At 43.3% G+C, this 17,371-nt stretch overlaps 1 protein-coding gene across 4 annotated transcripts in view; it reads left to right on the forward strand.

The window, feature by feature from the left end:
• Window positions 1–15,676, forward strand: part of APP (amyloid beta precursor protein) — a 223,086-nt gene extending 207,410 nt beyond the window's left edge. For all 4 annotated transcript variants that reach the window (XM_063347215.1, XM_063347206.1, XM_063347234.1 and 1 more), the window contains 3 exons: window positions 3,581–3,681; window positions 6,741–6,887; window positions 14,414–15,676. In XM_063347215.1, the coding sequence (XP_063203285.1) occupies window positions 3,581–3,681; window positions 6,741–6,887; window positions 14,414–14,515 (350 nt within the window). In that variant the 3' untranslated portion in view covers window positions 14,516–15,676. The remainder of the gene's footprint in view (window positions 1–3,580; window positions 3,682–6,740; window positions 6,888–14,413) is intronic.
• Window positions 15,677–17,371: the final 1,695 nt, after the last annotated feature.

A 17,371-nucleotide genomic window follows, 5' to 3' on the forward strand; every position in this document is an offset into this window, starting at 1 on the left:
GGGGTGCGTACAGGATACTTACAGACTTCGCCTCTGCCTTATGCTTCTGCCACATCCACTGAGCTTTTGGCAGCCAGCATTTGATAGACTTCCAGGACTGGAAGTGGTATTTTCAACGTCGTGTTTAGAAACCCTGGATCAACCTTTCTTCTTTCCATTTGTTCATTTGTATTTTGAACATCCTCACGATTTGTGCCAATGAGTTCCACAGTCCAATTTTGCATTATGCCAAATTATATGTACACACGTTTTCATTGGTTGTTAATCTGCTGTGTCATAGCCATGTTGGTGTCCTGTACTTTCTTAGGAGAAGTAATGAATAAGCGTTTCCTGTAGACTTTCTCCTTCTCATTCACAGTCATATAGACCTCTGTAGTGTTTCCCCTCGGTTGTCTCTTCCAGTCTGAAGACTCCCGATTTGTCTAGTCCTTCTTGTACAGAAACCATTCCATACCAGTGACAGCCTGTGTCTCCCTGTGTTGTGTCTTTTCTAGTTCTGCCTTTGAGGTGGGGTGACCAGAATGAATAGCCAGATTTAAAATGAGGATGCATCATTTATGCAGTGGTATAACGGTGTTTTCTTTTTTTCTCTGTTCCTTCATAATTACTCCTAGCTTTCTCTTTGCCTTTTTGACTGCTACTGAGCCAACTGCCCACAGAGAGTTACCCACAGTGACTGCAAGGTCTCTGTCCTGGGTGGAACAGAGCTAATTTAGAGCCTGTTGTTGTGTATGTATAGTAAGGGCTGTGTTATCCCTGTGAGCACCACTTTACATTACATCAATATTGAATACCATTCCCCTTTTGTTGCACACTCAGAATTTGTAATACCCTTCTGCAGTTTTTTGCAGCTGGTTTTGACTATCCTTTTTTTCCTTTTAATTTTTGTCAGTAAACTTTGTCATGTCACTGTTCACTCCCTTATCCAGATCGCTTTACAAACAGCACGGCACAGATCCTTGTGGGACCCTGCTGGTAACCTTCCTCCATTGTGAAAGATGGCTGTGTATTTACACTTCATTTCCATTTACACTTCGTATCTTTTGATCAGTTACGAAAAGTCATGTAGGACTTTCCCTCTTAATCCTTGCCATCTTAGCTTCTGCCAGAACGTTGATCGGGGACCTTCTCAAAGCCTTTCTGGAAATCCAGATTCACTCGAAGCCAAATCACTCCTCCCCATGTGCTTCCTAACTCTTCCAGTGACAGAGCTCTAAGAGGTTTGGGAGGCAGGACTTTCTCTCAACAAAAGACAAGTTGATTCTTCACAGCTGTATCTCGTATATGTATTGGATATGTTCTGATCGATATTTATAGCTTTGGTGAATTTGCCAGCTGTAGCGGCAGAGTCGTGCAGTTCCCCAGGCCCTTGCATTAGGGGAGTTTCCATGTGGCGCTTTTGCTGGCGTGTCTAAGGGGCAGCAGGAGTGGCCGTGGGCAGTGGGGAGCAGCTGGGAGCCGGCCGCCTCTCCAGCCCCTCCAGCTGTGGGCAGCGAACCACGTCCTGGGAAAGCCGCTTCCCCCCAGCTATTTAATCTATGTGAAGCACTGCTGTTTCACTGTTCTGTTTTTCCCCCTCCCCTTTTCATCCTAAAAACAAAAAGGCGGGGACATTGAAGAGGCGCCTCTGTGCCAGATACATGTTCTTGGTTTTTTCATTTCCCGTTGATGCAGATGTAGGGGCTATTTTGAGACGATACACAAAGGAGAGTGACTTGTATTCTTATTTTGGTTTGGAAAACTAACCATAGCTGCTTCAAAGATAGAAAGTTAAACCTCTTTTCAGGTGCCATGTGGGTTTTATTTCCTTCATCTCCATTTCCTCCTGCATTTCATTGACAGAACATCATGGTTTGTTTTCAAACTGCAATTCCTTAAGTACTTTACGGTTCTCGCATTTAGAAATGGTCTCTTGTATATAAATGTCATAATATACTTCTGTCACTACTGCAATGTGGCATCAAAAATCAGATGCTTAATAAAGAAAATTGAGATCTTCCCCTAAGTGCTTCATTCCTTAAAAAGGAGACACTAAGGTAGAATTCATGGAGCAGTCAAACTGTTCAAGAAAATAACCATAAATAACTTTACTGCATGAAGATGATTCTTGTTCTCTCCTTTGCACGATTTACTGTGAAAAGAAAGATCAGAACCCTAGAATGGGATTGTCTGTACAGTCCAGAGAAGTTCTTGGAAGGTCTGTTCTTGCTGACTCATAACACAAAAATAAATCATCATTTAAAGAAAATTGCACAGAGGAAATTGCACATTCAAAGGCAATAAAAGGGCATTAAGTAATTCTTGCATTGAGTGCTACTTTAGACTGTGGAGCTCATTGGCACATGGAATTCTTCAAGAATTTGAGAGTCCAGAGAGATGGTAGAACACAAGAGCAGTCAACAGTGTTAGGAATTTTATAAGAGGTTCTTCCTCTCCATCAAAGCTGAAGGTCAGCCCAAAATACTAAGAATCAGAATGAAGGCTTGGAGAGAGGAGCTGGAGTGGTAAGGTAAAATGCTCAAATAAATATAGACAAGGAATATGAACCAGTTTGTTCTTATCACATTAGATAGGGTGAGGAAATAACTTCTCATAAACACCATGCTTCTGCAGTGTTTGTACCTCCAAGAAATATAAATGTCAGTCAGTTGGTGCTGAGAAGGAAAATAACCAGCTACGTGAATACCCATATGTTCTCTGTAAGCCAGAGCCAACTTTTCAGGACATAGATACACCTATAGGACGCACTGTTTAGCTATTTTAAGTCTCATTGTCCTAACTCTGTTTTCTTGGAGGAAATCCTGGCCTTGTTTCCAGTTTGACAAGTGCAGCATCTCCCTTTCACACCCAAAAGGGGAGAACAGAACTGCAAACTACCTACAATTAAAATCACTGCAAGCTTTGCTTACTTGCTTTACTGTGTGTTTCTAATCAAGGGAGACAGTTATCATCTCTCAGGCAGAAGATTTGAATCATATTAATTCTGAGCAGTCTGAAATTTGAAACCAAATAAGAGCTGTGTAAACTTCAAACGTTTCAATTACTCTTATTCATGCATGTTTGTGCAAAAGGTACAGACTCACAGGAAGCAAGAAAATATAATAAATATCTGGGGTTCCCCACCTCACACCACGGGTATGTGTTTTTTCCTCACAGCAGCCTGAGCTTAGGGAGGAGGAAGATTTCAGCCTAAACATCAAATTTTCTTGACATTGCTAAAGAGGCTGTCAGAGCAGATCTGTCTGAATCCTGTGAGCCAATTCAGGAGTCCGCTGTTGGTCCCTCCCGGCTTAGTTCTTGCAGTGTTTCGTGCTGAAAAGTCTTTGATGCTGGTACCAACATAGCTGCAGTGGATTAAGGAACATTTAGCAGAGGAGAAATTTTACCAGCTCATTCTGTGTCACCTCAGTGGGACTTGAAACATCAGATGAACCTCACATTCCTCCCGGTTCGCTTTCACGTTGCATCACACCTCCTCCGTGTGAATGATACCGTTGCCCTCTGCTCGTGTGGTGGGGGAGGTAAGCAGAGTGCAATTGAGTCGATGACTTTAATGAACTGTCATTGCGGTGCAATGCAGGTTCCGGGTTGACCAACGTTAAAACAGAAGAGATATCTGAAGTGAAGATGGATGCGGAGTTCCGGCATGACTCAGGATATGAAGTTCATCATCAAAAGCTGGTGAGTGAACAAAGAATGCTTTCCACACATGTGTTTTGACTTGCTGATTCAGTCTTGAACTAGTGGGTCAATTATGTCCATGTTTCCCCTGAGCGATGTGGATGCTGAAAGTGACAGCAAAAAGTTTTCACATGAACAGATTATGATTTTTCTGGTTCTCTCTTAAATAAGAATAAACCTGGAATAATTTCAGCAGAGAGGATGGGAAGCCATTAAGTCTCACACAAGAGGAAATTCTGACAGTTCGTGCCCTTGCACTGTCACATGGCTGGATGTGGTCGTATGGCAATACTTTTCCCACAGTCACGATCACATAACTAAAGAGAAGGGATACAGAGGAAGGAAAATGCTAAGTAAGTTTAAAAAAGAAAAAAAATATTTTGATGGAGGCACGCAGCATGGCACAGCAACAAATAAAGTGACGCCATTTCAGGAATAGACTCCTTCTCTGTCAAAACGGATGGTGGTGGTGCATGAAGGAGCTGAACTCCATGGAGCATAAACTTTCATAAGATAGCCTGCTTGGGATAAGAGGAGATTCTGCACTGGCCTTAATATTAATTTGTACTTGGTTGTATCTGTGTTTTGTTTCTTAAGATATGTTAAATTATTAACGGGTAAAGGGCAGGTACAAGCAAAATATTGTTCCCCATTTGAACTGTGCTGCTTGTGAACTCAAAAGTAACAACCAAAAGCATTATAAGTAAGAACAAGCATCTTCTAAAAGCTTTTCTCAGTCCCTTAATAAGTAATGAAGAACCCAGACAGCAGTGTTGACCGTAAACCTTTTCTGCTTCCTCTTTTGTAAAGGTATATTACATGATGAGATTTCAGTTCGGTGACTTTCAATATCCTGATATTAAACTTGAAAGCTTTTTTTTTCTTAATATATTCTTAAAGCTAAGTAGTGCTGAAAATTAAAATTAACATGGGACTCAAATTTGCATTTGAACTAGGCAATCACGGTGTGAAAAGATATTCTGTCATCTCTTTGATGCTGAGAACTGAGAATTCCCAGTTTGACGAGCTAATCTAAAATGCATTAGCGCTAATTTGGGAAATTCTGACATGCTTAGCTCAGATGGGTTAAACATCCTGATGGTGTAAACCAGTGTGAGTTTACTGAAAAGAAGGAACTTGCAGAAATGTGTTTTAGGCACAGTCATTATTGATCCTGTGTCACATGCACTTCCCAGCAGCAATCTTGAATGTTTGAAGTGGTTTGATACCATCCCGAGCAGTTTGGTGCAGGGAAACTACCCTTACGGTGGTGGCTGCTAGGGAATGCGTCGCAATCTCTGCACTCTTACTGACAGGTACAACCATTGTTTAGAAATTAGTAAGCTGCCCTCTAGGTTATCTTTTTCAATTGAGACTGAGCAAGGCGTCCGATATCGCCGAGAAGGTGCTGGACTGATGCCTTACAGGGCATTACTTGTTTACCACGTGCCATATCCTAGCTGATGCCCTTCTCCATTAGCTTTAATTCAAAAGCAGTAAGCAGAAAATACTTTCATCTGTGTTTTCCCTCTCCTGTGCCCTGGTAGGATTTACTGAAACAGTCTCCTTAGGATATTGCTTTGAATTCAGCTGCACATTGTATTTTACATGCAAACTTCTGAATTGAGCTGAAATTGCAGTTATTTTCTCCTTTACGGGTGTTCATGTTTTAACTGTACGTTAAGTTGATTTTCATGGCTCAGATTGCCGAAGGCCTCCCTGGGTTGCACACGTACATTAGCTGGGGCATTTCACAGTGCTCCGAAATAGTATGGTAACAGAATTTCAGTCCTGGGCAGGTAAAATTGGCAGAAGAAATTATTACTTCGCATCATTTTATGCCAACACCGTCCATTGTGTGTACTTTCTAGTGAATTCTTAACTTTGTTTAAACACAGTTCTTGCTTATGACTAGGAACAATATAAATATTTATACTGCATGCTTTAATACCTCTCTGAGGAAGACTGTGTTTCTTAAAGAGTGCAAATGTTACACAGCTCATTATAATTCTCAGCTGGTTTCCTGATTCCCTCTGCATTTTTGTTAAATACTTGTCAAAGTGTTTAGTCTTTCAGAGTGAGGTAGTCTTACAATTCTGTGACTATAATTTATTCTCTAATCCTTTTTGCCCATTTTTGTTAAAAATAATAGTAATAAAAGCCCGCTATTGACAAGGGGACAAAAGGTTTGTAAAGTATGCACAGATGTAAAATAATCCAGCATATTCCTTGAATACAAAGCAGGACAGTGAAAACAATCACCCACTTTTCATACCTGCTTCTGTTGCTAGAAGCCAGTCTTATTAAATGCATAGTAAAGCATCCTGCTGCCCGCTGATTTGCCTTATCAGTGCATATAGTTCAAGTGGATCTTCTCTGTTTTTCACACAACTGTTACCTTGACTAGGTCTCGCATGAGTATTGTCGTCATCCAGGTATAGCTCATTCTCCATTTACCCTGCAAAATCTTGGTCCATTCATAGTGGTTGCTTAGATAGGCACGCTCCTGGTTTTCGACTCTTATCTCTGGTGTGAGAATTTTCTCCCGTCCGGTTGTGTGCAAGTTTCACTGTTGTCCTACAGATCTTCTCTGCTCCTTTATCGAAGAAATGCAACAGACATAGTCCAAACAAGCTGCGCAGATGTAGATTTATGAACACTTTAATGATCAGCATTCTAAAAATAAAGAAATCTGTATGCTCCCTGGTTACTCCACTACAAGCTTATCAGTCATTTTGCAATTAGTTTGACTCGCTTACCCAAGAAAAAAAAAAACAACAGCTACTATCTAAGACCCATGTAAAGCAGAGACGTGGAGATGAGTCTTCCCCTTAGCCACAGCACTGCTGCACCACAGGCAATAGATTTCCCAAATTGCTCCTCTCCAATTATGAGAGCTTTGTGGTACAACAGTCCAGTTTTGAATAATTAGGGTGACATACAATGCTGCTTAATTACTGATACTTCAATAGGCTTTATGTTGCTGTGGCAGCTGGACAGGTTAGCCAAATACTCAGTCAACTTCTTATCAGACACTTTCCTTTATTTTTCTTTTGTAGGTGTTCTTTGCTGAAGATGTGGGTTCAAATAAAGGTGCCATCATTGGACTAATGGTGGGAGGTGTTGTCATAGCAACAGTGATTGTCATTACTTTGGTGATGCTGAAGAAGAAGCAGTACACATCTATTCATCATGGGGTTGTGGAGGTAAGAAAAGACTCCTAAGCGCAACTGTTGTCACGTGTATAACACAGTCAACACACTGCTCTTCATTTACAAATGAAGAAACCATGCTTTTGGCTAGCCTAATGCTCACAGTTGGAGTGTTGTATCTGGCAGAGTGGAATCGAATTGCCTCATTTTGTGTAAATGCAGACACAATATAAACCATGATAAGTTGGGTGTAAAACTACAAGAATATCTTCTGGAACTATCCCAGACCAATCACCTCATAATGGGAAAGTTCATTTTATGGGAAACTTAACAGCAGCCAATGAGCAGATACTGCACAAGAGGAAAACTCTGGTTTTATTGTTGGGAATGCACAAGCATGGATTTCTTTGTTTAGCTTGCAGATAAACATTTGAGGCAGGTCTTCTGTGGATTTTGCTGCATGCTACAAGGATTTTCCCTACCCAGATACTTTATTACTTTTTGTTCTCTAAATGAGATTTTCTTTTGCCACTGATAGCTTTTGATTTATGGATAATCTGAAACTCATAGATTTAAGAAACAAATAATATATAAGACTTTTATATGGGATTTTCAAGATGAAGATTCTGTTGTCTTTTCCCAATCTACCAAGTAAATTTGTGGTCAATTTACAGTAACTTAAAATACGTTGTTTGTTGCTTGGGTATAAGAAAGGATCTCTGTAAGCAGAAAAAATTATTTATGAGAACTGGAAGGGGGTTCATGTAACTTTTTTTTTCCCCTTGTGTATTGATATCTAGTTTGCTGTGTGGTTGTCTGCTTTGCAGGTAGTACTTAAATTATCCAGCATGTGAAACTTCTATATGTTTTGCTTTCGCAAACTGCTATTTTGAATTTTTTATTTAAGTCAAGTCTTGTTCAAGTCCACAGTTATGTTAGTTTTACCTTGAGTCAAATGAAGCTTGCTTAGGTCTTGCTGGAGACATACATGCTGCCTTATGCATGTATTCCACCATCTGGGACAATGAAGGGTCTTGAAAATATTTGAGTAAGCCTTTGTCTTAAGCCTGTGCTTGTGTGTCCCTCTGTCCATGCTGTTGTGGCCCACCTGGTTTGAAACCTTCCAAAGAGACATGGTCAGAAGAGCACCAACTCTTTGGGGCGAGATTTGAGCAGACAGCAAGCTGTGTAGAACTTGGACTGAGAGGCAGAAAATAGTGAGCAAGAATCTCAGCCTTAACTTTCCATATGAAAGGTTACAGCCCATTTTGTAGAAAACTGAAACAGGTTTTAATTTTAAACCACCTAGCTGATAGCTGCTGCCAATAGCTGTGCAACCTGAGACCCTCCTTTGGCTGAATTCAGGAACAACAGAATAGTCCAGGAGGCTTGTTAGGCCAAAACCCCGAATCAGAGGTTGAATGTGGATATACCATTATGGCAGTACAACCTTAAAATTTCAGGTGGGCTTCACCTGATAGAATGACGTGGCAAAGGTAATCCTGGATTCCTACGAGCTTTCTTCAGTGACAGTGAACTTGGAAATGTTGGACTAGAAATAACATGCACAAGCTGAACAAGTAATTCATGTCAAAACGACAGCATCACTTAGCGAATAAGAAACTTTACAGATAAGACCATGAATCTATAGCATGTGGATCTACCAAGAGTATTAGTGGAATAGTACCACGCTGTAGATGGTGTCGCCTTGTAGATTGGCCGCATTGTGTCTGGCACGGGCAGGCAGGACTCCTTATTCTGCCAGACTCGCTCTGTGGTCTTGGCAGACTGCGTAGCCTCACTGTCTGAGCTTCCTGCAAGAAAGGCATAACACCTATTTTTGTCCTAGGTTGATGAAAATTTTGTAGCATGCGCTTTGAGGGGGGGGGAAAAAACACCCGAAGATCCATATACAACTGATGTTCAATATTAAAATGTTTTCAAAATTAAGCTCTTCCATTCTAAAGAGGATTAATTTATTTAGCAACGGTGCACCTTCAATGTGCTGTCCGCAAAAAGCATGGAAGAGCAAAATCACTTGATATAAAAATAACTGTACATCAGGTCTAGGTTGGCTGAGTGTCTTTTAGCAAATCTGGCCACCTGTTTGTTGCATGTCAGAAGTTACTGTGAGGATTTAACTGTGCTAATGGATGCAAGGTGACAAAACAGGTCCTGTTCCACCTGTATTCTTCTCTTCCAAAAAGTCAACTCTTGACTCTAGTACTTTTCCTCATTTCGCTGTTTCTTTAACAAAATACATTATTAAAATTCCTGTTAGCTTTTTTTTGAAGCTCTGAGGAGGAATATACTTGTCCTATTTAGAAAAAGTGTCACAATAATTTTCTTCCGAGTCCAAGAATATAAATGCTTCAAAGTGGTTCAGCCTCTCTAGGCACAGGAGTGCCACAGTTAAGTAAGTAAATGACCAAGTGATTGAAAATGACTTCTTATATGTGCACGTAGAAGCTCCGGCAAACATTTTGAAGGTGTTTTTTTCGTGGTGCAGCCGCCCCAGCTGTCTGCAGGAGGTTACTTCCTCCATGAAAGCATGTGGCGAAATAGAGGTTCTCGCCTCTCCTGTGCTCCACGCTACAGCCGACTGTCTCAGCTCCTCCTCTTTCAGGATCTCCTCTTTGAAGCTCATTCGCTTTCTGTTACGGAGGCAGCACCTCCAGCAGGAGCACGTGGGGAGAGGTGACAAGGGGAGCGCTCACAGCAGTAGCAAAGAAGCTGTTAAAATTCCTGTAGTACTCTGCAAAGTCCATCTCTGAGAGTCCCGTTTGCAGGTGTTTATTAGGCAGCATTCATTTGCTATCGTTTAAACAACACAAGGTTGTGTTCGGTGCATCTCTGGGGGCTGCCAGCACCTCCTCTCAGGGCTTTTGATCTGCCCCACATGTGTAGAGGCAGCACATGAATTTTTCTGCAGCATTACCATCTTCCTGACTCCACGTTAGGGTTTTCTGTGCGAAAGATCCATAGGCTGGAGCAGAAGGGGATGGATGGGCAAACAGTCTCAAAAGAGGTCATGTACCTGAGCTGTTGTCTCAAGAGACATCACAGTGTAGAAAAGAGAAGTGTCTAGGCTGCTTCTCAGCAGCACCGCAGTACCCACACCTCTTACAGGCTGTGTTCAACTTCTGCCGCCTCCATAACGGGTGCAAAAAGCTTCTTAAAATGGTAAAGGGCTTTAGGGATTTACTGACAAGGAGATAAGCGGGTTCAAGGCATGTCGTTTGGCAGAGCAATAGCTAGGACAGAGGCTGTAAGGAGCGAGAAGAAGAGTTTGGCGGAGTCAAAATTGGTAAAAGTGAGTAGAAGAAAAGACATTTAGGATGAGTGACGGTGCACGTAGGTTGGTGGCAAGATGGATTACCCTGCGGCAGACAGCTACAGGAAGGAGGGGAAGTACCAGCACTAGTCATTTTAAAGGCTAAAGGGGAAATTTAAAAAAAAAAAATTACTAAGACTGCAAGTAGGAGCCTCAATAAATCCCTTTCATCTACAAATGCCATATTTCAGAGGTTATTGGACTTCCGCTATAAACTAGTTTTATCAAAGTGAGACTTCTTAATATAGAATATTGTGCAAGGGTGTTAAAAATTCAGTCTGATTTTACTGTCTCCTTCCTCATACTTTTTTCCTAATCTCTTTCTCCTCCCTGATTTTCTTCCAAGTTTCTCTGGTTTCTTGTCAATTCTATAGTCTCTTCTGCCTTGCACTTTCTTTGATTCTTTTTTACTTATGTTGTTGTCTTACCCGCTGTCTTTCCCACAAGCAGGTTATGCTGTGTGCTTATCGCATCTTCTAGTCCTGAATAAGAAGTGCTGAGTGGGAGGCTTAAGCTAAAACGGGTGACAAAGTTCAATGCAGTGTTGTTTGGAGCTTAAATATGAAGAAGTAAGCACAGGTTCTGGCATACCCCTCCTTTCCATACCAGCCTAGCGGGGGGAGCTTTCTAGAAAGGCAGATGCTCTCAGGGATGTATTGATACACAGACACCTGTGATTCCTCAACCCGCAAGCTTCATATTGCATTTTAATTTCATGCTAGAAGAGAATCTGTTGGTGGGTTTAGTCGTGAATTGTGAGGCTCTCGCTTCTTGGTTTGGTGAAGCACCAGATACTCCTGTAGCGTGGTGTTATGGTGTGCAAGAACCAGGGCTGACCTGATGCTACAGCAGCCCCCTCAAGAATGAAAGGAAGGGTGGCCTTTCCTCTGGGCTTGCTTTGCGTTCCCGTTTTCTGTAAGTGCTGAAAATGCTACAGGAACGCTTGCCACTTTCCCTGCTTTGTTCTCTTCCCTTCACAGCCGTGTTAAGTGACAACTTCAGCAGCAGCAGATGGCACATGGCGACATTGTCACAATGGAAGTAGTTCACACTGTGAAATTTGCATGGTCCTCAGGGCGGGGATTAGGCCTTTTACGTGTTTGTACAAAACCTGCATAGAATGGATTCGTCAGGCCCTACTGCTGTTACACTGATTACGTACACCAAAACAAACGGCAGTAGCACCGAGGGACCGTCAGCGGTTGAGTCGCTGCGTGTCCTCCTTGTGGAGGGAGAAGTTGGCAACCCCTGGAGAAAGGAGGGGTACAGCAGCGGGGAGCAGCCCAGCCCCTGGAGATAGCTGCCGAGATGAGTGCTGTGGGTTGTGGCAGCTCTCGCTGCCCCTCACCCAGCCCCGCCGCTGCCCTCTCTGCTGGGCCCAGGTGAGGCTTGGGCAGCAGGCGCGGGCCAGTCTGGAAAACGCAAGCGCGCAGTTGTGCGCTGGCTGCCGAGCGCCTGGTTGTGCAGAAATGTCTTAGGGATTTAGGTGTGGAAGTTGAAGTGGAGACGGGCTGTGAAATTCCCAGGGGGTTCTCCCATCCTTGATGGATCAAAATGATTGCTGGCAGCCAAGCTGAGCACTGAGCCCTCACCACTCACGTGGGCTGGCCGGCGGAAGCTTGCGTCCTTCAGTAGAAAAGAAAAAAAGGTGTTTTGTCACTTCTGGAGAGGGAGGAGGGCAGGGAAAGAAAAACTCTATTTTTTTTATCTCCCCTAATTTCTAAAACAAGGGAAATCTGGAAAGAGCAGCTTAAAGTAAGAGCGCCATCTCCCTAAACAGGATCTTGCTGCCGGAGAGCATGTTGCAGGAGGTGAAGAAATAGATGGATTTTGGGTTTGTCATGTAAGAGAATCACTCCATGCAAATACAACTTGAGAGAGAAAGACGGCCTTTGAATGGCAGTATTTTAACAGCAAAAAGGCCAAGTTATATTACAGAATCAGAAACACAGGGAGCACGGTGTCAGCTCAGCCCAGTGATCCTTTCTGCCTGGCATCCTGTTCCCTGCCGGCAGGAGTCAAGGCTGGAAGGCTCAGGACTCCCAGCCATGGAGAGTTTCACAACAGCTTGCGAGCAAAAGCACTATGTGATCCTTGAAGTTGGGTATTTCCCAAAAATGTGCAATTATTGCATAAGAAAAGGATTTGATGGGAGATACAGTGTTGACCGAAAGTGCAATTTGAGAGCTGGAACGTCAACAAGGAGATTTACAAGGGGCACAGATAGGAAAATGGGTCAGATTTGGGTTAGCAGTTTGTCTGAGCAGTCCAATACACGTGCCACACAGAGAACCATTTCTTCTCTTAAGTAACAAATAAAAAGAACACGAAGACCGAAGATGGCTCTGAGAGGAGCTATTTTCCACTTGGCACTGTGGGAAAGGTGGTGCTGTGGTATAACCTACCGCAATAAAAGAATGGCTGCAAAAATGAGCTGAGCTGCGTGCGTTCGTCCCAAGCATGGAGGAACATACCTTTAATCTTTCTCCAGGGTATCAGGTAACAACTCAGCGAAGGTCACAGTCTGTCCCCACTAAGCTGAGTTATATCCAGTATTGTAGAGTAGATTTAAAATGAGTATCGGCCTTAAGTACTTCTCCTTCGCTTTTTTATTGACAGGTTAGAGTAAGTTAGCCTGCTATATGCGGCTTCTGGAGAGAATACCCTTTCCATTATCCAGAAGGCTATTTTTATCCTAAAAGTAAATGGCTGTTTTTCCTAAAGGTCACTGCTTACAGGAAGCCACAGGAAAATCTTCATCCCTAATAGGGTAGAGAAGTCTTAGGCACCTTCCTGATTTCAAATTTTTGACAATTTAGAATTCACTTTTTGCCTTCTCTTTTAAGAGCTGTCAGACACGAGATAAATCTGATCTCAAATGAAATAGCTGACAAGCAGGCTTTCTTAGCTCCCTTTTCACAGGTGGTTAGCAAGATAGCCAGGATACAGTAGGTTTTGAATACACAACAGCTATTGAGCTCATACAGCAGAGGTAAAATACCTAATTAACATTTAGAGACTGTTCTCGCCTACTCTAATTTGACGGAGTTTTACATTACTGTAATGTTCAGTGAAGGAAGAAAATAATTTGTGGAGCAGCAGGTATGCAGTGGACAAGTCTTGACTGAGCTGTCTTTATGCCTGTCAAGTAATCAAGAAAGGTGAATTTTTCTTCAGTAGAAATACTTAAACCAGTGCAGACATGTCAAGCTTTTTGTCAGTAAACTGAACCAAACTCAGCCTTGGAGCCAGAGCAGTTCTGTTTCCGTGAGTGCGATGGGATTTTTCTTCCTCAGCTTGTGTCTGGGCTACTCTGGCATTTCCTTGCTACCCTCATTTTATTTTTTCCAATTAAGTTTTTTTTTATCTTGAGACCACAGCATCTGCAACAGATCTGGAAGCACAATATAGAGAGGAGGCAGCCTCAGGCCACTTCTTTCAGCTTTTGAGTGAGCTTTTTTTCTTTTGGGATCCAGTTGATCCCAAGTACATATACCAATATATATCCTGGGGGAAGACCAGATAATGGGGGACTAGCAGGGAGATGCAAAATATATCCCTTTTTTGTTGTTGTTGTTTGTGGAGTTGCATCCTTTCTGAGCCAGGTAACAAAAACCAAAGCTGGTACTGTTGAGTTTGATCAGCTGGTTTTGAAGTCCTGCAGCAAAAAATGAGTTGCAGGATTGTTCCTCTTGCCTTATCTTCGCCTGCATATTACTCTGTCCAAAAAGTGAACCATGACTGTCCAAGCTGGAAAGACCATCTCTTGCAAGTGGCTCTTTAAAGCTGTTTGCTGGCTTCTCATTTATTGCTGGGTGCAGTGCTGGGTGTTGATTTTGCTCAGGAGGTGTACCTTGGCGTCCTGCGTAACTTGGAGAGAAGAGTTTTTGGAAACGGTTGTCTTTTCAGACAATGTTATAGCCTCCAGGTATTAGGTTTAATACTCTGTTTGGTGGAGAAGCATCCCCATGACTTCCCAGCCACCTTTATTTTAGATTTTCTTATGAGATTTGGACCGAGCTTGGGCACTAACTTAATACTGCTCTTTGTTTAAAAAAAAAAAAAAAAAAGGCCGGGGTTGGGGGGAGAACTTGTCAAACAAACTGACTTGTGTTTCAGAGGATGCTTTCTGCCTGCACCCAGAGGAGAGGGTACAAAGTGTGTGGGGCGGCTGTAAAGCAGGGAAGCGTGGGGCATGCTGTGAATTAAGCAAGAACCTGACCCCGGTTGTTTCTTCTCGCGGCAGGTGGATGCCGCAGTGACACCAGAGGAGCGCCACCTTTCCAAGATGCAGCAAAATGGCTATGAAAATCCCACCTACAAGTTCTTTGAACAGATGCAGAACTAGGACACCACAGCAGCCTCATGAGTTGGACAGCAGAATGATTGCTTCACTGCCCATCGGTGTTCAGTTATAGAATAATGTGGAAAGAAAGAAAAACACTCTGTTTTATTATTTACTCATTCTCGCCTTTTGACAGCTGTGCTGTAACACAAGTAGATGCCTGAACTTGAATTAATAAAATCAGTAATGTATTTTCTCTCTCTTTCTCTTTACATTTCAGTCTTTACACTACATTATTAATGAATGTTTTTTGTGTACTGTAAAGAGGTTAGCTGTATTTAACTAGTGCATGGATAGATTCTCTTTCCCAATTATTTATCATGTAGCTCCTTAGCCAGTTGTATATTATTCTTGTGATTTGTGACAAAAATTAAGTCCTAATTGAAATATGCTTTAAGAATTGATGGGGGATGCTTTCTGTGTCTGTGGGGTTTAGCTGCTTCTCTTTGCTGAGCATTTTTTTCTGATCACTATGCATTTTAAAGTAAAACAACATTTTTTAAAAAGTATTCCAGATGAGTTACTGAAATTCTTTTCCTCTGCAGCTGCATTTTATTGTACAGATTGTTGCTCCTGCTGTATTAGTGACGTAGAAATCATGGGAATACACATTCGTTTCTTTGTGCCTGTTTTATGTGCACACTTTAGGCATTGAAAGGTAAACTTTATTTTCTTTTCCATGTATCTTTTTGATCTTAAAAAAAAATATTAAAAAGAATCCCTGTTAATTGTGAGCACTTCTGGGGGGGAAAGTGCCTGCTGGTCGAAAATTAACGGGGATCCTCTGCAGGATGATTGTACAGACCATTGCTTATGAATTGATAGCTTTCTACACTGTGTTACATAAATAAATTAAGAAAAAAACGTTTGGGCAAGAGTTTTCTTTGGAGCCAGAAAACAAAGATTTCTGAAAGCCACTTAAATGGAAAACATGGGTGTTCACACTGAGAGAGGGTTGGGAAGGGATTTTCCTACAAAGGTTCATGGCACTTGCAGTTGGACCAGAGCGGAAAGAAGGCGGCAGCGAGGCAGGGTGGGAGTGAGGGGTGCCGACTTTGGCACATCTGCCCCTCTAAGACGTCGTCTCTTTTTTTTTTTTTTCTTCTTTCTTTCTTTCAGTCTGTATAATAGTGTTTTAATGTAAATAAATACATTCCTGGAGGAGCCACGTTGTCGTGGTCTGTTTCTGCGCCAACCAACCGCCCTTGCTCGGGCAGAGGGGTCAATGACTCGCCTCCCGCCTCCCTCCCCGTCCCCAGGAGGTACTTGCCAGCAGGCTCCTCTCTTGCCACTGCTGTGCTGCTGCTGTCGCCTTCCCGGTGAGACCAGTGCCCTGCCACCTGCTGCAAGACCATACAGCCTGGTGCCGCGGTGTGGCAGCGGGTGCCCAGGGAGGGTAAAACGGCGCCACCAGTAATTTTTCCCCAAAAGCTGTGGGAAGGGGGTGAAGCCGTGGGTGAGCTGTGGTATGTAAACCCCAGCCTGGCACCTTCTGCCCGTTGCCGGCTGGGAGCCCGACTGAGAGGGTCCTTCAGCCCCTGGCCCTTTGGGTGCACGCCTGTGGCACAGGGAGAGGACAGTAGCCCACCCCACAGGGCTGGCCTGCCGAGAGGCAAGACCACAGCAGGTGAGTGGACCCAGTGACCTTCAAGGTGGTTCCTGTACCCAGCTCACAGCAAGGACCCCTTGGGTTGAGCTTGGAGATCAGTTGGTGGAGCTAAAAATTAGGTTATGAAGTAAAACTGGAGGTGCATGATAAAGAAAGCTAATTGCTGTTTCTCTGTAGCAACCAGATGAAATAAAGCAGGACTGAGGCAGGAGGGCTAGGAGCAGAATAAAGACAGCAAGATCTATGTCCAGGGAAAGCTTCTTGATAACTCATTTTATCTGCAAGCCACGGCAGCCTCTTGTCCGGCATCGCCTGTGGCATTTTGTCTCCCCAGCGAGCTGAAGCCTGGCTGCAGCTCAGGGGAGGGGGGGAGTCGCTCCAGACCTCGACTAAGACAAGATGACAGTTTCCCACCTTGTCGCACTGATTTGTTCCTCTTTCCCAGCCATGGCTTTCCACAAAACCTCACCGGTTCGGCCGATTTGCCTGCTGGCCTGGGACGCAGCCACGCTGGCCGGCTGACCAGGAGGTGTGTTCATTCAATGAGGGGACAGGTGGGGCATCCAGCCGGGATGCAGGATGGTGAAGAAACACCTGCTACTCTGAACCAGTAGCAGGAAAAAATGTGGAACTTCCCATCGCCTGTCACCAACCGAGTGTTTACTCCCTTTGCTCTCCCATCCCCGCTATATCAAGGGAATGCAGCACCGGGGATCAGAGCCCTGCACGCCCTGGAGTACCAGTGTTTTATAAAGAATTTGCAGAACGTCGCAAGAGGATTTACCATCTCCGCTTTTAAAGCCAGGCCAGAACAATGGGTGCTGGTGAGCAGAGGCCTTCAGGCCCAAAATTGCTCCACAAGAAACAAAAATGGTTTGTTTCACAAATATTTAGGGTTAGGCTCCTGTCTGTGTGTGTCTTGTTATATAGGTCACGCATAACCCCTAGAAAGGAATACATAAGACTCTCTTCTGTGCGCATGTCCAGTATCATAGAAAAAGATCCCACTGAGGGGGGAAGGCAGGACGTAATTCAATTTAGTGCAGTCTCATTAAAGGAGCATTATGAAAATTCCTTTTAGGAGAAGCTGGAGTATTCCATAAGATACAGAGGGCTGCTGGCCTTTAGAGCAAATCCCATTTATAATACCGTAATCCCATGCAGTCCCAGTTATAGAAAAATGCAATTACTTGGAACAGCGATTCCCAGACACTCAGGGGTTATTTGTCTGGTGAGACCCTGGTGCTGCT

This window comes from Chroicocephalus ridibundus, chromosome 1 (assembly GCF_963924245.1).
Source record: "Chroicocephalus ridibundus chromosome 1, bChrRid1.1, whole genome shotgun sequence".
Classification (NCBI taxonomy): domain Eukaryota; kingdom Metazoa; phylum Chordata; class Aves; order Charadriiformes; family Laridae; genus Chroicocephalus; species Chroicocephalus ridibundus.